This window comes from Podarcis raffonei, chromosome 17 (genome assembly GCF_027172205.1).
Source record: "Podarcis raffonei isolate rPodRaf1 chromosome 17, rPodRaf1.pri, whole genome shotgun sequence".
NCBI classification, from domain to species: domain Eukaryota; kingdom Metazoa; phylum Chordata; class Lepidosauria; order Squamata; family Lacertidae; genus Podarcis; species Podarcis raffonei.
The window spans coordinates 7,776,947-7,801,238 of record NC_070618.1 but is presented as its reverse complement, the minus strand read 5'-3'; the positions used below and the strand labels follow the sequence as shown (position 1 = coordinate 7,801,238).

At 39.6% G+C, this 24,292-nt stretch overlaps 2 protein-coding genes across 5 annotated transcripts in view; one reads left to right on the top strand and one right to left on the bottom strand.

Annotated features, from left to right (window-relative positions):
- Window positions 1-24,292, bottom strand: part of GTF2E2 (general transcription factor IIE subunit 2) — a 29,207-nt gene continuing 4,915 nt past the window's right edge. For all 4 annotated transcript variants that reach the window (XM_053370428.1, XM_053370427.1, XM_053370425.1 and 1 more), the window contains 6 exons: window positions 12,631-12,722; window positions 10,974-11,081; window positions 9,229-9,411; window positions 7,347-7,440; window positions 1,743-1,858; window positions 1-527 (listed from right to left, as the gene is read on the bottom strand). In XM_053370428.1, coding sequence (XP_053226403.1) covers window positions 411-527; window positions 1,743-1,858; window positions 7,347-7,440; window positions 9,229-9,411; window positions 10,974-11,081; window positions 12,631-12,722 — 710 coding nt within the window. In that variant the 3' untranslated portion in view covers window positions 1-410. The remainder of the gene's footprint in view (window positions 528-1,742; window positions 1,859-7,346; window positions 7,441-9,228; window positions 9,412-10,973; window positions 11,082-12,630; window positions 12,723-24,292) is intronic.
- On the top strand, window positions 16,143-23,871 carry SMIM18 (small integral membrane protein 18). The gene is made up of 2 exons (XM_053370433.1): window positions 16,143-16,443; window positions 23,250-23,871. Exons 1-2 carry the CDS (start codon window positions 16,284-16,286, stop codon window positions 23,579-23,581), a joined length of 492 nt encoding a protein of 163 aa, XP_053226408.1. The 5' UTR covers window positions 16,143-16,283; the 3' UTR covers window positions 23,582-23,871.

Genomic DNA, 24,292 nt, shown 5'->3' with positions numbered 1-24,292 from the left:
TTGTCTTTCTAGTATTTTATTATAAACATGTTTCCTTGAGAGATAAAACAAACACTCCATTTTATCTGTAAGTCAACCCCGATGAATAAAAGAAAATACCCACAGAACCCCCAAAAAATTATTCAAAGAAGACTTAAATGGTGAATACGAACCTTGGCACTACATGCTGAATATATTTAACTCCAATACCAGAGGTCTATTGACAGTGAACAGCTCTGATCCAAGTTCATATTAGCCAATAAGATAAATCTAGATGAACAGTTCATCCTTTATCTCAAGAGCTGGTTCTTCTTGGCTGCTGCAGGACTGGGAGGGGGTAGAACCACTTAACATTATACACAGGACACTCGTCCCTCAGAGCTACTGAGCATCTGCATCAAAGCTCACAACTGTTCCTTCCAGAAGGTCCTCTACTTGCCCGGAACCACATCAGAGTAATCCTTCAAAACTCCAGCCAAATGGTCATTGTGAGTCTTGAACCTCCGTTTCTTCTGAGAAGCAGGCTTCTTTCTCCTTTGAATTGGAGCCTAAAAGGAAAAAGAAGGAATAATCATAATCCTGTTAAAACATTTTCTGCAAACAGCCTTGCAGGATCAGACCAAAGGCCTATCTAACCCAGCATCCTCTCTTGCCAGCAGTGGCCAGATGGGGACCTCTAAGAAGCTCACATGGAGCAGGAACCGGCAAGCCACTCTAGTATCCCTGCCAAGAAAACTCCATGGAAGACAGGAGTGCCTGGCGTGCTCTGGTCCAGGGGGTCACGAAGAGTCGGACACGACTAAACGACTAAACAACAAGAAGAAGTTCACAAACAGGGCATGACAGTAATACTTATCTCTGATGGATGCCCTGGCTCCTGATAACCAGAAACACAGTATCACTGAACATGACAATTTATTTTTACCTATCACGGCTAATGGAAGTTGAAATATCAATTCTCCATGAATTTGATTGCCTGAGAAACACACCAACACTAAACCATGACTTAGTGCAGGAATGAGGAACTTCTGGACTGCAGACCAATCGTGGCCCTCCAGGCTACCCCCTATTTGGCCATGGAGGCCATTTTGGGGGAGTCACACCCACACCACCCCTGATGTCATACATCAGCTAGTGGGCGGGTGGGACCACACCTTCAAATTCCCCGCACTTCTTCAGACCTCCATGATTTGAAAGGAAAGTGCAAAGGGGAGGGGATGCATGAAGGTGTGCTGATGGGTGGTACAAGTGTGTGCTTTGCTCAGAGCTTTTGAACACACTCCCTTCATTATTTCTCCTTTAAACCTCCATGTATGTACATGTTAACATAGTCATAATAAATGATTTTGAACAAAATGAGGACTGTACATGGATGAAAGAAATGCTACATTTTGACCCAGGTATAGTGAAATAAGGAATAACCTTTAAAAGTTCCCAGCACTAATCTTATAATCAAGCCTAACCCTAATGTCATGGCACCATGCAAAAAGAATGGATTTTACTGAGTCCATAAAGGGATCAAATTGCTGTAACCATTTGCCAGATCTCAGGCAAGCATACCTAATGGTAGGAGAAGGACAAAGAGGCCTGGGGAGAAGAAGCAGAAGACAATTACCTCATTTATTAGTTGCAAGACAAATACTGATTGTTGTCCTGTAACCTGATTATTTTAAGGGTAACAAAGCATTAATTCTGTCCAGATTAAGTTCTCCTTAACTGACTCAACACTAGAGCGAAGCATGGAAAAGTGGCAATTTTCTTACTATTTTCTTTGGTCCAGCCTCCTGCATGGAAGAAATTCCCTGGCGTTTCAGATACTCTTCTATCTTCTCTTCATCCATGGAATCCACAGGAACACTCCTCCACAGTTTCTGAAATTCTAAAATGCCAAAATAAGAATACTTAATTAGACACAGCACTGGATAAACAAACAGGAAATGTTTCTCATTGCATTCACAATTCAAAAGTTGCAGAGTTTTAAGCAGTGTGAAAAACTGCTTTGCCAGACTGTCAATGACAAGGCAGACAAACCATAAGGTTTTAAATTACAGTAGTGAATTGAAAGGTCAATGATGAACACTCCTGGAAGCTGGTTAAAAGGTCACTTCAGAACATCTGCTTTCAGAAAAGTCTCCCAACCTTTTCAGAATTTCTTTTTCCTTATAAGAAATGCATATGCACTTATGCTTAGTGAGTATCAGTTCAGTACATTCTAATGATTGGTACCATACATTTTTCTTTAATGTACGTGGCCTTAAAACTAGACAGCTGCTGCACCAGCATCTCCTCCCACTGACATCCCAGTAACTTCAAGTGAAAGATAAGTGATGTGAAGTCATTGCATTTGGTGCCTCCACATCTCCCACAATGAGGTGGAGTGGAGACAGAACGCATTGTTCTCATGTGTTTTCCTTCCGTAGGTACAGCTGGGGAGAGATGGGTTGGCAGCAGACACACGTTTCCTATAACAACTAGTTTGAGCATAAAGGAAACGATTAACAAATCAAAAGATACATCATGCTTCTATCCAAGTCTCATTAGTGTTGTTTTTTTAACCAAAAAGCTATCTTCACCTATGGGTCACAGAAAATGAAGAAGAGGCCCAAAGCTTCAAAGAGCAGCAATGGTCTGATAACCTGCCTCCATATATCGTTTTAAGTGCTTTCCTGGAATGCCTTTATCAAGGCTGTGACTGGTACAATTCCACTTCCCTTCATTCCATGGTAATTAACTTCGATAGTGCCTGTCAACAGACCCAGTGCACAACCCATCAATAAAACCCTAAAACACGAGTCAGAAGCCATTTCAGGTATTCCCATATATACCAAGCATTCATGTTTTTGATGTGATGCTAACCAAGGAAATCCTCTGACTTTTCCTCCTTTGGATTTAATATGAAAGTAATGGAACTAGTTGGAGATTAACAAATTGAGGCTTAATCGAGAAAAGGCAGCAGTACTCAGCAGTGTAGCGGGGGGGAGGGGGAGAGGGTCTTCCGGGGCAATTACTCTGGGCGCATTGAGGGGTGCTGCTGACACTGCCCTCCTCGAGCAAGCCCTGCACCGGTGTCACTCTGGTGGCTGGTGTCACTTCAGTGGTGAGGGCTGGCTCCAGGCTCCTTTGCCTTCCGTGTCCGGCCCCTGGTGAGGGCACACGTGTCTGACCCAGAGTACTGTTGCTTAAGGTTTCTGTTGATCTTGGTTCAGCTGTACAACCTGTACTTGATGGGGCTACACTCCCCCTTAGTGATCAAGTTAGTAGCTAAGGGGAGCAGCCACAAGCTCAGCAGCTCTGCCTGGTGAATCAGCCAATCAGTATGTGAGTGTTTGTGTAACTGAGGGGAACACGAGACATGTGAACGGAGTGTGCAAGTAGTTTACAGAGTATTTTAAACTGAATAAGGAAAAGGTAGAAGAGAAAGTATTTGAAATGAATACATTTTCAAGTTTTTGCAGTTCTTCACTTGTTTTATATTATTTTGATCAGCAATCTTGGGCTGAGAGGAGTGTGGTAGGTTTTGCACACCCAAACAGTTGCAGAGATTTTGTAAACACAAAGATGGGCATTATGTGGGATGAGATGGATGACCTCATGAGCTGGCATAATAAAAATGAAATTCAACAATGCACTGTATAAGGTCTCACAGCTGCTAAGACAGTAAATGCAATTCTTGTGTTTGCTGAGACATTTGTAATATAGGAAGTGAAATAAAGTGGTACCTCGGGTTAAGTACTTAATTCGTTCTGGAGGTCCGTTCTTAACCTGAAACTGTTCTTAACCTGAAGCACCACTTTAGCTAATTGGGCCTCCTGCTGCCGCCGCGCCGCCGGAGCACGATTTCTGTTCTCATTCTGAAGCAAAGTTCTTAACCCGAGGTACTATTTCTGGGTTAGCGTAGTCTGTAACCTGAAGCGTATGTAACCCAAGGTACCACTGTACTGTATTTCAGGCATTGAAAAAGAAACAGGGAACAAGCCTACCAGAAGAGAGAACTCTTACAACTCAGAAATACAGCACTGTTGAAAACACTTGAATAACTTTGCCTTAAAAAAAAGAAGCACTTCCATAAAACATATGAACTTGATCTGGGAGAGGACAGATCACAGATCATAACATGGAATAATGAATTAAAAACCTTTGGGACACTTCTGCAAAAATCTAACCTTCCTCCTGCAGCCGCCTAGCAATTCTGAGAATTCAAGCAAAATCTGTCCCAGATGCACTGAGTGCAACCATATCTTCTGCAAACAGAATACCTTCACATTTGAGAAAACTCAATTAAGTGCTTATACACATTAATATGTAACGCATTGAGCCTCAATCTTAACCCAATTAGACACAAGCAGAACAAAGAAATAGAAGCCCACCTAACACCTGCACAGTGGGAAAAAGTCCTATGTACAGTGGCATTAAACTATTCACCCATGACATTGGACTGAGATCAATCCAACAACAACAACAAACACTCCTCCAGGCCCACTGGACACTGGCATGCCTTAAAACGCTTGAGCATTACACCCATGGATGACTGCTGGAGAAGTAAGAAGCCCACCTAACCCACCAACTATGGAGCTACCCAATAATCAAAACCTTCTGGGAATGGAATTAATTTGGTCCTGGACAAATTCCTGATAATTGGAGGTACCAACATCCTATTTGGCTACATACCTGGGGATTATTGAAAATACAGAATAGATGGTTCCACTAAGTCACACAGGCAGCAAAATGCATAACCCTCCAACACTGAAAAGGCTTGATCACACCAAATATGGAAAACTGAATACAAGACCTCCTCTCCTACAGCTAGCTGCCTATGAGAAAATGCTGCTCTATAAACTACATAAACTAGTTTCCAAGAGAATTGGGAACACAGCTTTGGAACCTTTCACAGAAAAATACTCACAACCTGAAGAAGTGGGAGCACAACATAGGGATGGAAACTTCTCTAACTGAACAACTGTTAATCTGGGACCCCAAACATCACTGACATTTATTGGCCCATATCCTTATCTGAAAATGTAAACCCGAACACCAAACAACTGAACATCAGAAATGAAAATGCTGTAACTGGAAAAGCACAAGAGCAGAGGGAGGAACAGAGGAGAACTGGGGGTAGAGGGGGCAGGGATAAGGGATTGTTCTGCTTTATTGTAGTAACATGAAAACCCTAATAATAACAGAAATAATAAAAAAGGAATTGTGAGAAAGCCCTGCATTCCCTAAAAAAGGCAGGAAGATGCATGCAGATCTAGAGAAAAGTCCCAGCTGTTCAGAAAATGCTCATCAGCCCTGATTTTCTGATTCCCAGAACCATACGCCCTCCTATCTATAAGGAGAGAATAGCTCACTACAAAGTTATCATTCACATGTGGCATTATATCAAGGAAGCTCTAGTATTTAAGAATTGAGTATGCCAACTTGATATATATTTTGTAATGGTCTAAAACAGTGGTTCCCAATTGGTGGTCCATGAACCCCAAGGGGTCTGTGTAACCCACCCAGCGGGTTCGCAACACCACTCACATAACAAAAACTACTATACAGATATAAATATTTTCAAAAGTAGGGGGTTCATGGCTTGGCTTTTGAAAAACAGGGGGTCCACAGTACTGAGCTAATTGGGAACCACTGTTCTAAAATAAATCCTGTAATATGTTATCCTATGATAGCCGTTGCTGACTATTCATATCTGAAAGAAAGAATTAAGTACAGTATCTTTTTAGCAGAGTTTAAGCTTTAAAAAAATCAGATAAATGATAAAATCACAGGTCACAAAAACACACTGTTAATGTACCATGACAGATTCCAAAACAAAATTTATACACAATTATTTCCATAACAGAGCAAGCAAACTACAAATGTGAGATTATGCTGCCATCTACAGATCAAATTATGAAGACTCTAACCTTTCACAAACATTTTACACAGCTATGCATTCATCCTATCATGTGATATTAAATTTAAACATTAAGCTAATAATTACAATTTTGTTATCTGAAAATAAACATAAAGCCCTAAAAATCAACCATGTTTCAAATTACTGACACCCCATATTGCAAAGGAATTGAGATTAAATAGACTGAACATCAGGTAGAAGTGCAACACCGACTATATTTAGATAATTCATAAATAAAATATGATAATGGTGATGACAATGCAGCACATAATGGACAAAAATGACATCATCATCAAACAGTACATAAAAACAGTACATTACTACATATGCCGGATGGCTTCTATGCTTTCTCTAAAGCATTCAGAAAACAGAACAATCCCACTTTATTCATAGCTTAGCCATATCTAAAATTATTTTCTCTCATACTCTTCTAAAATAAAATTTTGAAAGCGAGAAATAGGCTTTATGAAAAGCCTACCAATCACTCCTATATGTAGGGAACAGTCTTATCATCTGTGTATTCCCAGCAGTTATCTGAAAACTTGCCCCTCTCCCAGGAGGTCCAATTTGGCCTGCAAGGCCATTTCCCCCAATCCACACACACATACCAGGTGGTGTGATGTCCGCTGATGGACAGGAGGACAGGGTTTAATTCTACACTGGCTGCACAATCCTGTTCCCGTATTCCTCCCATAAGATTGCCTGAACAAAAAATCCCAACCACTTTATCTTTCCTCATAGAAGCTGCTCAAATCTCTTGACTATGGTTGTTTTTTTCTGGGATAGAATTTTTAAGTTATGGCTCATACTTGCCTCCTCTCAATTCGTTATTTCCTATGAATAAAGTAACAAGTTTACATGTACCAGCTGAATCTTTGCCTGCATGTTTCCCTTTCATAAGAGGATAGGGGGACTATGTGGCTGTATGCAAGGGAGCCTAAAAGGCCCTAGAGCAGTGTTTCCAAACCTTGGCTCGCCAGCTGTTTTTGGACTACAACTCCCATCATCCCTAACTAGCAGGATTAGTGGTCAGTGATGATGGGAATTGTAGTCCAGAAACAGCTGGAGACCCAAGGTTGGGAAACCCTGCCCTAGACCATGATACCTGCTTTCAAGGGTCTCCAACATCCAGCACACTGCTAAGTTGAGTGTGCTCAGTATTTTAGGCTCTGGAATTTAAATATTAGAAGTATTAGCATTCAGGTTCAAGTTGTACAACATCAGATGAAGTGAGACACGCGAGTGACATTTTAACATTTGACACCATGAGTGTGGTATCAGGTTTGGTGAACTCCAGCTCTCATCAGCCCCAGACAACACGGCCACTTGTCCGTGATAATGAAAGTTGTAGTCTAGCAACATCCGCTTGACCAAATGTCTCACAGCCCAGTAATAAACTATTCTAAACCCATATCTAGAATATGCTTTCCCTAGACATACATATATTTATAGCTGTAATTAGAAAACCAACCTTCATCCACTGTAAACTGACAGCTCTTATCATTGTAGAAAAGAATTTTCTTCTTATCAGGACGTGTAACAAAGATGATCTGGTCCCCTAAAGCCTCGAATGTAAACACAGAAACATAAGTGTACTTAAGCATTGATAATTCCAGTACTTTTGAGATCCTCAACAACTGAATCTGTTAAGAGATACGCGTGGATGCTCAACACTGGAACTCATTTAGAATAAATATGAGATGGATCCTTGCATTAATTTTGCCTATGACATAAACAATTAACAAAATTTGCAAGCATTTTGTGAATGGGCAAAACATCTTGTAACTCACATAACAACAGATTTTTGAAAGATACAAATTATTTATCCCCACAGTGTTCACTTTTATAAACAAGGGAAAGGTGAATAATCCTAAATTCTAATGTGTGTGTCTTATTGTTTGTTGACTTATAGTTGTAGAAGCAAAAGGAAGAACACTCTAATTCTAGTCACTAATTCAATTAATTATGAGGGGGAGTTAGCCCATCTCTATCATATATATTAATAAACACAGCCTACATATACATATATTCTGGAAAGCTGCTGGAAGCCAGCTGTTCACTCTGAATGTCACTGCTAGGTAAAAATCTAGCACCAATGATCACATGAGACACATAACTGCAGGCAGCTCTCAAAACACCTGTCATTACGGTAAGAGCTGTTTGAAGGTGTGCTCCCTCCATGAGAGGTCCAGAGGGTGGAAACCCAAGAACCGGCCTTTTCTGCAGTGGCTCCTCATATGTGGAATGCTCTCCCCAAGAAGGCTCACTTGGCACCTTCATTGCATATCTTCAGGAGCCAGGCAAAAATATTTCTCAATGAACAGGCCTCTGGCGGATCTATGGCCTTTTAAATGTGTTGGGGGAGACAGTTATTGGTTTGTTTGTTTTTTATGTATTTTGTGTTCTCATGTTGTATTTTTATGCTGCGAACCACCCTGTGATCTTTGGAGATAGGGTGGTATAGAAATTTATTAATAATTAAATGTGTTAATATTAATGGAATTTTCAGAAAAAGTGATTTATTAGGTAGTCCTCTAGATGTTGTGTTGTAAGATGTTCGGAGTCTTTAAGATGGCAGATGGTCTAAATCAGTGATCTAAACAAATAGCAAAATCTTTTGCTGTGATTCAGTTACTTAATGTAGTTTTGTGAATAAAAGAGTATGCATTAAGCTTTTGGCTTAGCATTAAAAGTACCAACATGGTTCTTTAATAGTAAGTCCAGAATTCAAAAGCATTCTCAACCACAAGTTGAACTGATGAGGACCCTAAGGAACTCACTCTCTGTCAGCATCAGTTCCTCATTTGTAAAACTGGTATATTTAGGTTGGAATCCTATACAGACTTACCTGGGAGTAAGTCTCATTGAACTCCCGCCCCCCGCCCCCGAATCAATACTGCAAAGGTCCTTTTATACTGATTTGCTAGCATGAGTAAAACAATGGCTATGATTCAGAGGGTTGACCCCTGATTTTTATTTTAAATTCTACCAGAAGCTGTCCACATTGAATTGCCAAACTGTTCTTTGAACTCTGCAGTTCAAAAAGAAGGGTGGATGTTTTGTATCAGTTCGTTTAAAAATAAAAAATGGTGCTGTGTACACTACTTTCTTCCATCTTCTCCTTTAAGCAGTGTTTGTAAGAACTCAGGGGAGCTGAAAGAACTTGCAGGGGGCGGGATTGTCGAGGAAGCTTCTGAGTATCTCTCAGGAAAAAAATAGATCCTTGCCCAGATAGTGCACACAAGTTGTTCTGAACTGTAGCATATTATTGAAAAGTAAAAGCAATTAACAAGTTTGCTTTTGCAGAATAAGAAAAACAAATTCCTAACATGAAACTAGGGAGTGTTGCTTACTTTTATGGCTTTCTGTGCATTAGGCAGTCCTTCTTCAATATCTTCTAGAAGTATTCCTCCTAGCCCTCGCTGGTCATGTTTATCCAAGAGCCGAAGCAGGGCCTTTTTGTCTTTCAAATTGTACTTAGGCTTGAAAGCATATTTTCCATCTATAACATCTATTTTGGGATTGTTGACAAGGGCCTGTAATATAAATACATGTTTTCAGCTTTTTACAGAAGATGCCATGTATTTGCTTTGTATACATTTTGTTAAAACAGTAATTCCTAAATTATGTACCAGGAGTGCCTACCACAAGAAAACTGCATATTGAAGAGCCACAATAAATTAAAGGCCCAAAGTAGGAACTTCATGTTGCATGCCTCTATTACTCACCTGATCAGCCTCTTTCCACCCAATGATTATGTAAATTGCATGATGTCTTGGCATCACGAGCAACTGGAATATTCAGTCACTGTCAGTGCAGAGATCAAGCAGAATTATGTGCCTGCCCAGGAGGCTGCCTGGTGTGTCTCTGAATGAGCCATCACTCTGGCCTTGCCTCTTTCCAGGACTTCTTGAAGGAAAGTTATTCTGTAGTATCTCTGCTTCTCAGCATGGGTGTTGTGCAATATGAATTTGAGGCGAGTAGGACTGTGTCTGCTTGTAAACTCTAAAATATACTAGGAAAACACTCTCACCACTACCCCAATGAAATTGGCCCTGGGGGGGTTGGGAGAACCCCCAGAACAGCTCGTGAGGGGGGGGGACACACACACGTTGTTTCATTTGTCAAGCTGAAATGGTTGAGTCTCTCAGAAAACTGCATCTTGGTAACTCACTCACAGGTAGGGATGGTTGAAGTGCTCATAAGCCTGGGGATGAAGGTGCTTGGCGACTGTCCCAGGAGACATTGACCTCTCTTACCCGACTGTGGGAGCTCCCCTCCAAGCACCAGCTATTTTCCCTGCCCAAAGCAAGGCCCACTCTGGCCAAGTCAAGTTGCTACTGAATAGTACTGATGGTGACCTGAAGACCCTGGTTCACTCAGAATGTCCCTGCTGGAAGAAGAGCATGAAGATGAACAGCTTGCATACTCTGTTGGAACCAATAGGGAAAGGCAGGTGTTTCAGAGTAGGTGGGTGGAGGTGTGTTATATGGCAACAAGCCGCAGTTTGATTTTGCTAGCACATGTCTAGTCAAGAGCAGATTATGTTTAGACTTTGCTAAACATTTAATTACTGTTTAAAAGTGATGGCATCTTGTAGAGCCAAAGGGAAATATTATAAGAGTATGTGAAAGTAAAATATGCCTGCAATTGTAACATTTGAGAATCCACATTTAAATAAATAAATGCAGATCTTTTAAGCTTTTATTACTATAAAGCACTCAACATTAAAACTATTCCACAATTAGCATACACACAATATGAAATGGAAATTTATGCTAACAAATGTACATGCTTTGAAGAGTGCCACAGCTTTTTTAACGTGATGCATTCACATTAGATAGCATTTAGACATCAAGTTTTTAGGGAAAATGTAATATTAAACATTACAGAAAATATATTCACAATAACTTGAACCAATATTTACCAAAGAGTAATTTAACAACTTGGTAAGTTTGTCTCTTTTGATAGCTCATTAAAGCTCTGTATGACAGCTTCTTACAGCCATACGATTACTGAACAATATGAGTTAATATTTGATAAAAATGCTTATTTGAACTGGCCTTATCTTAGAAGTTTGAATAGTTGCTTTCGTTACCTCACTCATTAACCATTGTTTCTGCTTCAGTCCAATATCTAGGTGCTGTGTTTCATCCAATATTTCTTCCAGAGTTAATGGGTGTGTATCACCACGCTGGTGCCGCGTCTAGGGAAAGAAATCATAACTACTTTGAGTTGCTATTAATTTTTTGAAGTAAAACATTAAGAGTACATAAACTATGTGCTGAAGTTGGGTAGCAACGAAATGCAATTTCTTTTAGTTAAAGAACTGAGACACTATTCACAGATTCAGCTCCAGTAATTTACCTCTCAGTATTTATTCTTATTCTGCATGTGTTACAATCAAATCCACTAATTTTTTTAAAATATCGATATATAAATGCTCAGAATGCTGTGTACCAACAAATAGGCCAGTGTTGTATCACAAATGTGTTACAACAGCATTTCAGCAACACTGCATTGCTATTACAGGAATTTAGCTGCTAGGTTTTGGATCTTTATTGATAGCCCTTCTAAAATTTGAAATGGTACCTATGCTCATAGGAAAGGAAACCAGCTTCTAGGTAAACAGGTGGGTGAAATCTCAAGATCAAGGGCACATTGATATACAGCTTGGCTCTTACCCCAACCAGCCTGTACCAAGTAGCTCTCCTGCTTTGCAACAATGGGCAGGGCTGTCAAAACTGAGTTTGGTTAACTCTTATCAAAGTGCACATTGGGGAAAGAAGCTCCAACCAATGTAAGTTGTAATAACATCATACTGCACAATGTAGTTAGACCTTCTACCAAATGAGAACAGAACTGCAGAGTTTGACATAGCTCTATTCACTTTCACCAGCAGATCCAAAGGAAATAAATGTAATCTTACTCTGTCCACAAAATTACAACTGGACCAGCAGGTCTAATAAGCCATTGGACTACAGCCTCTCACCCATTTTTTTATTGTATGAACTAAGGTATATATATTAATTCAGATGAATAATGTCCTTACTGTAACTACAGTGAAAATTAACTTGTGCAAAATCATTATTCCAAGCCAGGTGCTAGCCACAATAATACTTTTTATACTTTTTATCTCATTGCTGCAAACAATGAAATCACAAGAGTTTATATTTTAATGTCTGTGGTTACTTTAAAATATGTAAGTCACAGATATGTTGTGTACTGCTATGCAAATGAAGAAAAGACTAAATCCTTACTTCAGTGTCTCACATTTCCCTTATGCCTACTTATTCCCTATTAAAACTAGCACTTTTAACCCAAGGTTTAAATAGTCTGTGAGAGGCCTATAAACAAAATTGCACCTCTTAACTTCTATAGTCATTTCTGCACAGGGAACAAGGTTTCCAGGATACCAACTGTCAGAGGAAATCAATCAGCTTGTGGTTGTTGTGTGCTGCTAGGTATGGTCATATTTGTGCTTAAATCAGAAACCTTCAAGGCAGAGCTTAGCTGATACCCTACTCCCATTTCCCACTCTTAAGGATTAAGCAGGAAACAATAGACCTCAGTTGGCAGACAGAATAGTATCCTCCCCAAAAGCAGCAGAGTTATGCCTGCAAGATATATGCCATTTTTTTGCATCTAGCCATTTTCCTTATCACATACATTTAATATTGCTGCTGAGATTAAGGAAATTATACTAGAAGGTGCACACTTTATTGTTCTAAATAATTGGAAACAAATGATTATACCTTCATATAATTTACTATTTTTGCAAGGACTCCAAACTTGTAGCCAGATCCACCAGAAAGGGCTTTCAAGTTAAAAGATCCATTGCTGTGATCTGCAAAGGAAAAACATGTTCTCATTTAGGCTAAATATACCCTTCTGTTACCATAACCACAAAGAAAAAGCTACGAGCAATACCTAGCAGTTTTCATATGCGTTACAGTGTTTTCAGAAACAGCACTTATTACATGTTTGGAGAAACAAAGATTTTCAAAGCACATTTCATTATCATAGGAGTAATCTTTATCAATAAACTGTTTGTGACATTTTAAAAGCGGAGTATCTCTTTACAAATTGTGTTACACTGGGAGTTTTGCAAAACTTGGCAGCCTTGGTGTTAACGATATTTACAGATTACCAGCAATGAGCCTCAAGCCTTCCACACAGCATGAATGAGGTTCCATGCACATGAAGCTCTGCAGAAGACATATTCCCATGGAGTGATCCCACAATGATAAAAAGCATGTAAGGTAAAGCAGTAACACAGGTAGGGCCAAATGGTTATTTATCAGAAACTTCAGTGGCATGGTGACTGCATGTGAAGGGGACTGGAGACAATAAATGCTTCAACCAACTAGTAAATAATTATTACCATATTTTATTGATAGCCTTCTAAACAACCGTCTCTAGGTGAAGCACATGAAAGATAATTAATAACAGTTAAAAGCACAAGAGCTGAAACTGTACTATCTGATTGTGTTCATTAGCATTACCTATCTCACATGTGCCTGCCCAGGCAATTCCTCTTCTGAGTCCTCATGCCTTCAGAAATGAAGCAGAGGAGCATGAGAAACCAGGCCTTTTCAAGCACAACAGCACACTTAAGGAATTCTCTTCCAATGTATAGCCTCCACAAGCAATGAAAACCTATTCTGGATAGCTTTTGAATACTGATGCTTTTATTCTGATACATTGATACCTCGGGTTACATACGCTTCAGGTTACAGACTCCACTAACCCAGAAATAGTACCTCGGGTTAAGAACTTTGCTTCAGAATGAGAGCAGAAATCGTGCTCCGGCGGCACGGCGGCAGCAGGAGGCCCCATTAGCTAAAGTGGTGCTTCAGGTTAAGAAAAGTTTCAGCTTAAGAACGGACCTCCGGAACGAATTAAGTACTTAACCCGAGGTACCACTGTACTGCTTTTTAATGTATTTTTCTGCTACTTTTTTACCTTATGTGATTGGATTCATATATTGTTCATTGCATCTTTTTGGAGGGGAAATTCATTTCCCCAACCCCCTGGATCAGATGGTGGGAGAGACAGGAGGACGAGAGAATAAGTCCTGTTGCGCAAGCAGAAATCTTACACTAACCAAACAACTTTATTAGGTACAACCATCTGTCTAGATTAGTCATGCTGGCCACATGACCCGGAAGCTGTACGTCGGCTCCCTTGGCCAATAAAGCGAGATGAGCGCCGCAACCCCAGAGTCGGCCCCAACTGGACCTAATGGTCAGGGGTCCCTTTACCTTTTATCTGTCTAGAAGGCAGCTGAGGGTCCACCAGACCCAGAAATAGCAGGATATGAGATGACATACAGTAATAAATAAAATCTCCCTAATTGTCCCATGTCTTACAGACAGTAAATAGAAATTAAACTGCCTCCCAATTTCTGTAGCACTAACCAAGCCAAATAAGCATATATTTTAGATCCCACATGCAAGAAAAGGCCACTGAATTCTTTAGGCTCTGAAAAGTTGCCAGCTCTCTCAAATCCTTCCCACTAACATTCATTCTAGTACCACAAGTCAATGGGCCTGGGTTTCCAACAGCAAACCCATTTGCTGAACTAGAGTTGCCATATTTCAAAAAGTGAAAATCCGGACACAAAAGTAAAATAAAACAAAAAATTATTTTTGGAATTATTTTAAAGGAAATTTGCAAAAAAAACCAACACTTCTGACATGGGTTGGCATACGTCCAGATTTTCCTGGACACTCAAAAGAGTTTTCTGCCTGAGCACTGTTACAGATGGCAAAATCCCAGCTGTGTCCGGGAAATTTTGAACATGTGGCAATCTTATCTGGATTCATGTGCCAGAAAAGACCATTAACTAAAAATAATTTTACCACATCTGACCCAGTGGAAAGTCTCTGCAATTACTGTATCAAACAAAGTGGTTGAGTGAACTGGATAAATGTATTTTAGACTGACTTAGGGTAAAAATCAGACTCCTGGCAATGAATGAAAATTTGAGATTTATCTCAGTTATTATGCAGTATAACAATTCACAGGCTGATTTTCTCTACAAACTGTACCCAAGGAATCTCATAATAGAAAAATACAATAAAAACAAAACTACAAGCAAAACCATCAGTAAATTATTAAAATAATGTGAACAGACTATAACTAAGGCAGTAGTTAATTAAAAGAATGCTACAGTTGAACAGTCTTCTGTTCTTATGGAAAGGCAATCAGTGATTGGGTCAGGAATACCTCCATAAGGAGACGGTTCCATAATCTCTTCCCACAGCCAAGAAGATTCTATTTTCTCATGCCCCCTCACCATACATCTGATGGTACAGAGTTCTTGAACGTATTTGTATAGTTGAAAGCAAATTTAGTAACCCCATTCCCAAGCCATTAACCTGCTGTTGTTGTTTTGCTTTATTTCAGATTGGCCTAGCTTTGCTATTTTTTTTTAATTAAAAAAATTGATTTATTAAAGGATTTTCATAGTTAACAATGTCTCTGTTTTCAATTCACAGAGTCCTTTATATTCATAGTCAGTTATATTAAAATGAAATATTGTTTTAACTGGAATTGATAGTTTCTCTTCCTTGGAGTACTTCCTTCTGAAAAGGTAAAGGAAAATGTACACCCCAAACTACTTAGCATGATGGTTTTTTTAATCACTTTTATACAAGCAGTCAAAGTGATAACAAATTCAGTTTTCTTTCCTAAATTGTAATATGAATCCACTGAAACAGAACATTGGCATTATTTTCAGATATATTTTGTGGGAAACGAAAACCTAAATTTCTAATTTTCCAGAGGTTATTCTGTTTTTGGCTTATTTCTTTTTTGTTGTTAATAATCATTTCTGGTATTTTGCTAGCTGCCTTAAGATGCTAGAAAAACAGCCTATAATATTTTAAAGAAAGACAGAATAACAAATTTGGACACATTTTGAAGAATTCAAAACATATTGTAATTCTCATAACTATCACTTGGTCTTCCCTGTCTACTTCAGCTATAGAAACGGGTCAGAAAACAACAAAAGAAAAACGTAAATATTACGGATGCAATTCACAAACTACTGCTGCAGTTTCAAATATTTCAATGCCTTTTACCATAAATGGTTGACAAAGCAGAAAAGACAAAAGGTGTGTCTGTGTGAGTGTACATATAATATATGAAAATTTAGATCAGTCAGTAATTCTCTTCTATTGATCTGACTAGTTATGGATGGTTCACACCAGCTTGGTATGTCATTAAAAGAGCAAAGAAACCTGAAGGCATTAACACAATAAGTGCCTTGCTCGGATCAAAGCAAAAGCACAAAAGGCCACATTATTTATAAATATATTTAATGGTTAAAGGAGCTTCTGGGGGAATGGCAAGGCAGGGGAAGAAGATCTAGACTGATACCCTCTACATTTCAGATTTATGAATGATTTCCTCCTCGAGTAGGGGTCTGATGCAAATGAGCATAAAGGAAGTTGTCAGCTGCATTCTGCTTCAGCCAATAGCAGCAGAGCTCCATTTTAGCTGTACCCGAGGCTGTATTAAACAGCAGATCAGCACTGTTCCAGCATCCTTTCTAAAAAGAGGTAGGTTTATACCTTTTTTAAACTGTTGTACAATTATTCTCTGATGGCAAAACAGATTTTAAAAAATAAATCAAAGCATGCAAGACCCCTATCTACAATTTTTTTTAAAAAAAATACAAACTGTTTACTTTCTCTTGCATCTAAAGCTGGATTATGTGCTGCTTAAATGCAGAGACGCTTCTCTTGTGCTAATAGAGAATCTTACCATCTGTGCATTCATGAAGAATTGATGACCATCCATCTTACAGAGAGAGCCCAACACACCCAGATAATATTCTGTGATCAAAATCCCTTTGAGGCGACGTGTGACCTATTAATTAATCTAATTTTGCCTCGTAAAAGCTACTGTTAATAAATATGAAATAAGGCTGTGCTAGTAAGATTCTTTTGCCTTCAAATTTAAACTATCGCTAAACTGCACAAAAAAATGCTATTAACCAAAGCCACTAAGCTGGAATCTTAGACTAGCCTTAACCCCTTAGCACTTAGCTATTGTACCTCTTCCGAGATGGATCACTGACATATTCAATGGGATTCTGCCAGTTCAAATGTGAAGTGATTATTGTTTTGGGCTGCAATCCTATATCCTCTAATTTGGGAGTAAGCCCCACTGAAACCAGAGGGACTTCAGAGTAAACATGAGCTGTTAAGTTTTATGTTGTACTGGTTCATTTAACATTACAATTCCATGCATGTCTATTCAGATGTAAGCCCCACTGATTTCAATGGGTCTTACTCTCAGATAAGTGGGTATAAGACTGCAGAGACTGTCCTTAAAAACATGTTGTCGTATGTTTCCTTACGGAACTTCTTTAACATGACCTAGAGAACCTACTTTGCAAGTCATGTGCTTTTACTGCTTTCCATATGGCTAAGTAAAAATAAGTCAAGCAGAAAGTACATACAAATAATCATGAAATATTTAACTGTCATTTGATTGTGTGGGCACACAATCAAGTGCATACATACATATATATATTTACCTTACTGTAAAGCCAAACATTTTGTTTCAAAATTTTAATCTCAAGGTAGTAAAAGAAAGAACCCTTCCAAAGCATAATTGTCAGCATGTAAATACAAATGCCCATTCTTAAAACAATCAGTATTGGACAGTAATACATTTACTGATTTACTAAGCACCATCATGTCTTTATACCACATTGTATCAGGGCTAATCCTCCTGGCACAAGTAATATTTAAAAATAAAAGGCAGTTACTCCCTTGATAGCCATGTCTGAAGCTCTCTTAAATAGTTATGTTTATATTTCACCCTTCGCCTAAATGTGTTGTTTTTAAATCTTTGTACAAATTTATAACAACATAATACCACCAGTAGCAATCATTAGTCTGATTACAATCAGCTTTTTTAACCACTGAACTCTGCTTTTTCAACTAAAATGAAGCACAGCCTCATACATTAATCACACACCCCAAAAATATGTCAGGTTGTTGATATTTAGGCTAAATAGATATATAGGATTCCTTTCATAGAAAAGCAATCAGTAGACAACAATACCTTTATGACCTATGGACTCATCAGACTTTTCTAATAATTTAGGCCATGCACTTTGCTCATAATTTTATATACTTCCCAAGCTCTGTTGCCTCTATTTACAGCAGTAAAATGTTGGATCCTAGGTAGCTATGTGTCAGTTGTGGCTAAACAGGAACCTTCAAAACATGGCCCAATTTCTTTCACTGAACTCTACTACCATCATTGGGCACAAGCACTTGCTAGAGGCACCGTGGGCAATTAGGTGTTTTCTTTTCTTTCCTGTATCTTGTGTTATTTGACAGGATCAAAGTACAATAGGAATCCAAATGCTCTTTTTATTGTGGGTGTTTTGCTTCCTCTTCTCCCCTGCTCTTGATAATCTGGAGCACATTGTAGGTCCTGCTTCAAAATTAAATTGACCAAATTAAGCTCATGGCAATTCTTTCAAGGAAATTCAATAAATCCCAATACTTGTAGCTTTTCATGTTCATATTTTCAACACACAGCTGGGCAATCTATGTACCAGTGGAGAGCTGGAAAGGAAAGCTGTTCTCACTAGTTAAGACTCTTGCCTATGTCTATGTAGTGCGTTACCAAAGTAGCTTTGTCTTTTTGTCTCCACTAAAACTGCCTTTGGAAGAAATGACAGAAGCTCTCCATAGCCAAGTCCAGCCATCTTTCTGTGACAAGTTTTACCAGCTGCCAGGGTTCGAAATTAGCAGGGTGCCAGGCGCATTTTGTGCCTAAAGATTCTCTATTTGTGAGCACCTCCAAAAGTCTGGGTGCCGTTTTTCGTGCCTGGCTGACACTCAAGGATCACTGAAATGTATGTGCTTTGAAGCCTCAAAGTATATGATAAGGATAGACAATAAGTTAAGGAATTTAACAATAAAGAGTAGAATGTTTTGAAAACTGAAGTATGGTACCAGTATTTTTATTCTAAACACCAATCTAAGCATGTATTAACAGTTTATGCTAAAAATGCGATCTTAACAATGTGTCACTTGTGTGACTTGCGTATTAGTTCATGCTTATCAAATTAATAAATAAAAAGTGTTGCCATCCCACCCCCTCAGTGATAGCTAGACGTTCTGTGTTGGAGCCTACAACCCATGTCCCAGGAAGCCATTTGGCTCCTAGCTTTTCTATCCAGGTTTCTAACACTGCCTGCTCTTCAATGATGCCATGTGAGGCAGAAAAATCCAGCAGATGGATGACTAGACTGGTGGGTGAACTGTAGTCTAGTACTGCTTTCATCGAAGACACAAAAGCAATATCAGTGCTCTCCCATTCTACAACAGGAATGGAGAACATTAGGCCCCTCCCAAACAAGATGCTCAAGCTCCTTAAGCTCTGGGTGTGGAGCTCAAAGCTGTAGTCCAAAGCTCTCTTGCATTTGCTACTGAGGCTTCATGTGAGTGGGGAGTGGGGCTGTCATGCAGCTGAAGAGACCATGTTGGCCAAGACATTTCAATATTACTTTTCTGATCAATGTTGAGCAAAAGGGGCCTAGAGGCTTGGGATCCATGGCATTCCCTGCCTGTTGTGGGCACAGATAATAAAGCAGAGCTAGAACAGTTTTGGGAGTCGTCCTAATATTGAGATGGCGACCCCAATGGCCTCTATTAGGTCTTCTCTTTTGGCGATGGTAGCTGTGGGTTGTGTGTGGAGGATGTCTCACAGCCAAAGGGGTGTGAGTGGGGGTTTGGCAGCTCCATCCAATTCCCCACCCCCATTTTGAGCTCTCTCATTGGGTTGTGGTGGTGTATGCTTGCAGGTGAGGAGTCCAACGGGAGCTTGCTTCCCACAAGCAGACAGGATTTCTCTCTCTCTCTCGATTTGACTGGGGAAGCCTCTCCTCAACCAAGTCAATCCAGAATTCTGTCTTCCAAGGCCCAGCGATGGAGACTTTCCCTGTGCCAATTACTGTCTTTCTCTAGAGATCTCAAGAGAAAACTGAGATCTCATTTTTTAAAAGTTGTATTTCACATTGAGAGCCACTGGTTTAACTCTTATCTCATTAGCTCCTACAATTAGACCATAAAGAGTTCAACAATCTAAGCAAATAAAGAGAGAGGCACCATTATAAATGTGAGAGTACCAACAAATAGCACACAATGCAAAGTTATTTGGACCTTATTGTGTTAATCAAACTCATTTAAAAATAGAACTGTGATTAATAGCACTAGCCTACATTTTACTCTTTAGGTAAAAACATGGGCTAGAAAAGGATTTTAGCATTTGTTTTGACCTCGAGAGTATGACTGTCATGGAAATTACAATCTTTTTTTTTATATAAGATATTTATTGAAATTTTCCACTTTAATACATTAAAAAAATCAAAAAACAAAAAAAGTTAAAAACACATAAAGTTTACAATCCTTATTTTTCTATAACATATTTCCCTGACCTCCCCACACCTCCCCTTCTTATATTCCAATTCAAATTGTTAGTTCAACAAGTTCTTATCCCCAAGTTATTTGTACCAAAAGCTGTCATTTCAGAGAATTACCGTATTTTGCGTCCCATAGGACGCTCCGTCCCATAGGACGCACCTACTTTTTTGGGGGGGAAATAAAGGGGGGGGAAAATCCCTTTATTCCCCCCCCCCAAAATCAGGTCGGGGAACAGTGGGATGGTGGCGCTGCGCCTCCCTACTGTCCCCCGAGCTTGTGGGGCTGGCCGATGTCAGCCCGGCGCGAGGGGCGCTCTGATTCAGGGTGTCCCCCCCGGCGCGCAAGGCTTGCGGACACCTGCGTGAAGCACGGGGCGTCCTCCGGAGGGCGCTCCGCGCTGCAGGCTGCCGCCCGCAAGCCTTGCGCTCCCAGGGGGAGATCCCCCGGGTGCGCAAGGCTTGCCGACACCTGCGCGAAGCACGGGGCGTCCTCCGGAGGGCGCCCCGTGCTCCGCGCTGCAGGCTGCCGCCTGCAAGCCTTGCGCGCCCGGGGGAACTCCCCCCGGGTGTGCAAGGCTTGCAGATAGCTTCCTGGAGCCTGGAGAGTGAGAGGTGTCGGTGCGCACCGACGCCTCTCGCTCTCTAGGCTTCAGCGAAAGCCTGCATTCGCTCCATAGGACGCACACACATCTTCTCTTCATTTTTGGAGGGGGGAAAGTGCGTCCTATAGGGCGAAAAATATGGTATACGAAGTGTCCAACATTAATCTGTACTACTTGCATTACTATGACCCAGAAGACATACAGGCCTTGTTCAAATGATCAGATCTTAACTTATTTGGCTGAAATATGTGCTAGCCTTTCCCCTGCACATGCTGCTCCTTCCTTTTCCTCTGTGCAGTGTACAGTAATTAAACCCAGAAGTCTCTCAGTGACCATAGTTCTAAACCAAGAAACTGTTGTTTTGGAGTCTTTGAACAAGCCATGGTAAGAAATTGATTTAACACCTTGGTTTGTTCTGAACCTGGGAATCAGGGCTAAAATCAACAATGCCTAAATGCAAGCAGAATGGACTTCTTGTATACAATACAGCCCCAAATCTGCTCCAAAGGTCTGAGATACTATTGGTGCAGATTTGGAAGGATATGCGGGGAGCAGAGGGGAGTAAAGGGCATTTCCATTGTATGGGTAGACATTAATCTAGACACAAATCTTGGTGACCTTTAAAAAGTTCTCTAAAGCTGCAAACCTATGCTAATTTACTTGGGATGGAGCCCCATTGAACTTAGTGGGACTTACTTCTGCATAGAAGTACACTGTGATGTGAATTATGAAGAAAGAATTATATTCTAAACACTAGAACTTAATTCAAAACAAAATGACTAAGGTTGGCATGCCAGTCAGCCAAACAGTCAAATATGGCCAAATATTCCATGAAGTCAAGATTGTCATTGACTGTGTTAGCATGTAATGCTAACTCATGATTTGTTTAAGCCACTGTATGTCCAACAAACCACAAACTGTCTCATAGGTGGGCAATCATGGTTTGTTTCTCCAATGTTTGGTTTGTTTTCCAACTGTTCTTGTCTCATGCCTCTATAGCTTACAGGGGTCAGCAAACATTTTCAGCAGGGGGCCGGTCCACTGTCCGTCAGACCTTGTGGGGGGCTGGACTGTATTTTGAAAAAAATAATGAATTCCTATGCCCCCCCACAAATAACCCAGAGATGCATTTAAAATAAAAGCACACATTCTACTCATGTAAAAACATGCTGATTTCTGGACCACGGGCTGGATTTAGAAGGCGATTGGGCCGGATCTGGCCCCCGGGCCTAGTTTGCCAACCCATGGCTTAGTGAGTGGGGTGGTCGTACAAACTATGGCTAAGAAAGGATGCAGACATAACATCCAAGCAAAGTTAGTAAGTCAACTTGTTAGCCAACAATAAACCATGGTTTTACATCACACTTTGTTGCGAGAAAACAAACCATAGTCACTCTGCTGATTTAGGTTTGGACATTCAAACAAACCACACTTTGGCTAAATGAACCATGGTTTAGCATTATGTATAAACTAGCCATTGTACAGCTGGCAATTTACCTTTTTATTTCATCATGGTGTCATTCATTAGCAAGATCAAGAGTGAAGTCTGCTTGCTCCCTAGCCCTATAGCAGTCACAGAGAAAGCTTCTACTGCTGCTTATCCACAGGCAACTACAATAGTAGCAACGGTCACTGCCTAGGACTGCTCATTACTTCAACTTGAATTTATGGCCTGCACAAGTGCTTTTAAAAACTTTTTTTTGTTTTTCAATAGTTGCTGTTACTTGGCTTATCTTTCTGTTTTACTTTACCTTTAAAAAAACAACTGTAGGCTGACCATGTTTCAGGATGAAACTGAGAGAACTGATCAGTAAATGGTTCACATTTACACAAACTTTACCCAACATTAAAAATGATAGCAATTACCATTTTGTAAGTTAATTGGGTTGGTGGGGGGGGAAGAGGTTAACTTGTTTTTACAATTTGCAAAATGTCAAACCTGTTTTTTGTTCTAATAAAGTTGATTTCAAAATACATGACCATTATTTGACAGTATCTGTCCAGTCAAATGTCTAGTCCTACGCATGACTGATGCAGTCTTGCAATACAGTAAGAAACATAAAGCAAGCACTATAATCCAAAACTTTGCTTTATTTGAAATAAAACTGAATTAATGTACCTGCAGGTCAACACTGTTATATAAAACTATAGCAAGAAACATGAACAAACAATTAGCCAATTAAACAACACAACCTTTCTCAAACTATTTACATAGAAAGAAACAGTTCTATTGTGTTGGTGACGGGAAAAAGCATAAAAATTTAACAACAAAGGAAAATCACCAACTTTCCCGTTTGTATATTTCAACACACAGAGCTGGTGCAGAGACGGAAGTTGGAAGACTCTCTCAACATGGCAACATTCAACAATAGCCGTTGGAATGAAACTACATCCCTCTACCAATATCTTGGTTTTCAAGTGCAGAAGATTTATCCTTTCCATGACAACTGGAACACTGCCTGCTTTGTCATTTTGGTCATATTTATATTTACTGTAATATGTTTGGTGGTGCTAGCTTTCTTATATGAGCTGCTTGACTGCTGCTGCTGTGTGAAAAACAAAACTATGAAAGACTTGGAGAATGAACCAAACCCTGTTAGATCTATGATGGACAGCTTCAGGAAACGTGAAACAGAAGTGGTGTAGCAATGGACTGTTTTGCTAGCACCTGCAGCAAAACCTATGTTCAATATTATAATAAAGCTGCTTGCAACTTTTGACCAAGCAAGTCAGATTCTGCTTAGCCTTAAATATCATTAGCACCATTTTTTTTCCACTGGTGGATAGAAACTTGAAGAGTTCACAAAATGCTTAATACTGGGATGATCAATCACAGTGTTATGTGAAAATGGATTTTATGTAAAAATAGTTTCTTTGTTGTTTTACAATGAAAACCTGTTGACTAGATTGGAGTAAAATTTTGTTCATCTGACCAATTATGTCTACTGCTTAATTTATTTATTTTAAAAATAAATATTATTGTCATTCATTATTTCTTTCCCAAGGCAGGCAACAAGTAATAACATATAAAAAAAAGTAAAGTGTATAAAAACAGCAGAGACAGTAAAAAATAGCAGTAAGACTGATTCTATTTTTAAAGTATTTGTCATAGTCTGAAAGCTTATCAAACCCAAAGAAGTATTGTAACACAGAACCATTTTAGAATTCTGCACATCTGAAGGTATTAGATGAGCAAACAACATTTTTTTATCATTTATGTAGTACATTTCAATTATTTAAAGTTCTTCACATATTCATTATGGTACAAGCATTCCATCAGAGAATGAGTATAGGAGTGGCTAACATTTGGGAGTCCAGATGTTGCTGTCCTACAACTCATGTCATCCCTGACCATTG

Coding starts and splice junctions, on each gene's coding strand:
- SMIM18 (XM_053370433.1), top strand. CDS start 16,284: ATGATTTCCTCCTCGAGTAGGGGTCTGATGCAAATGAGCATAAAGGAA. Junction 16,444..23,249: donor AGCATCCTTTCTAAAAAGAG/GTAGGTTTATAC, acceptor TTCAACACACAG/AGCTGGTGCAGAGACGGAAG.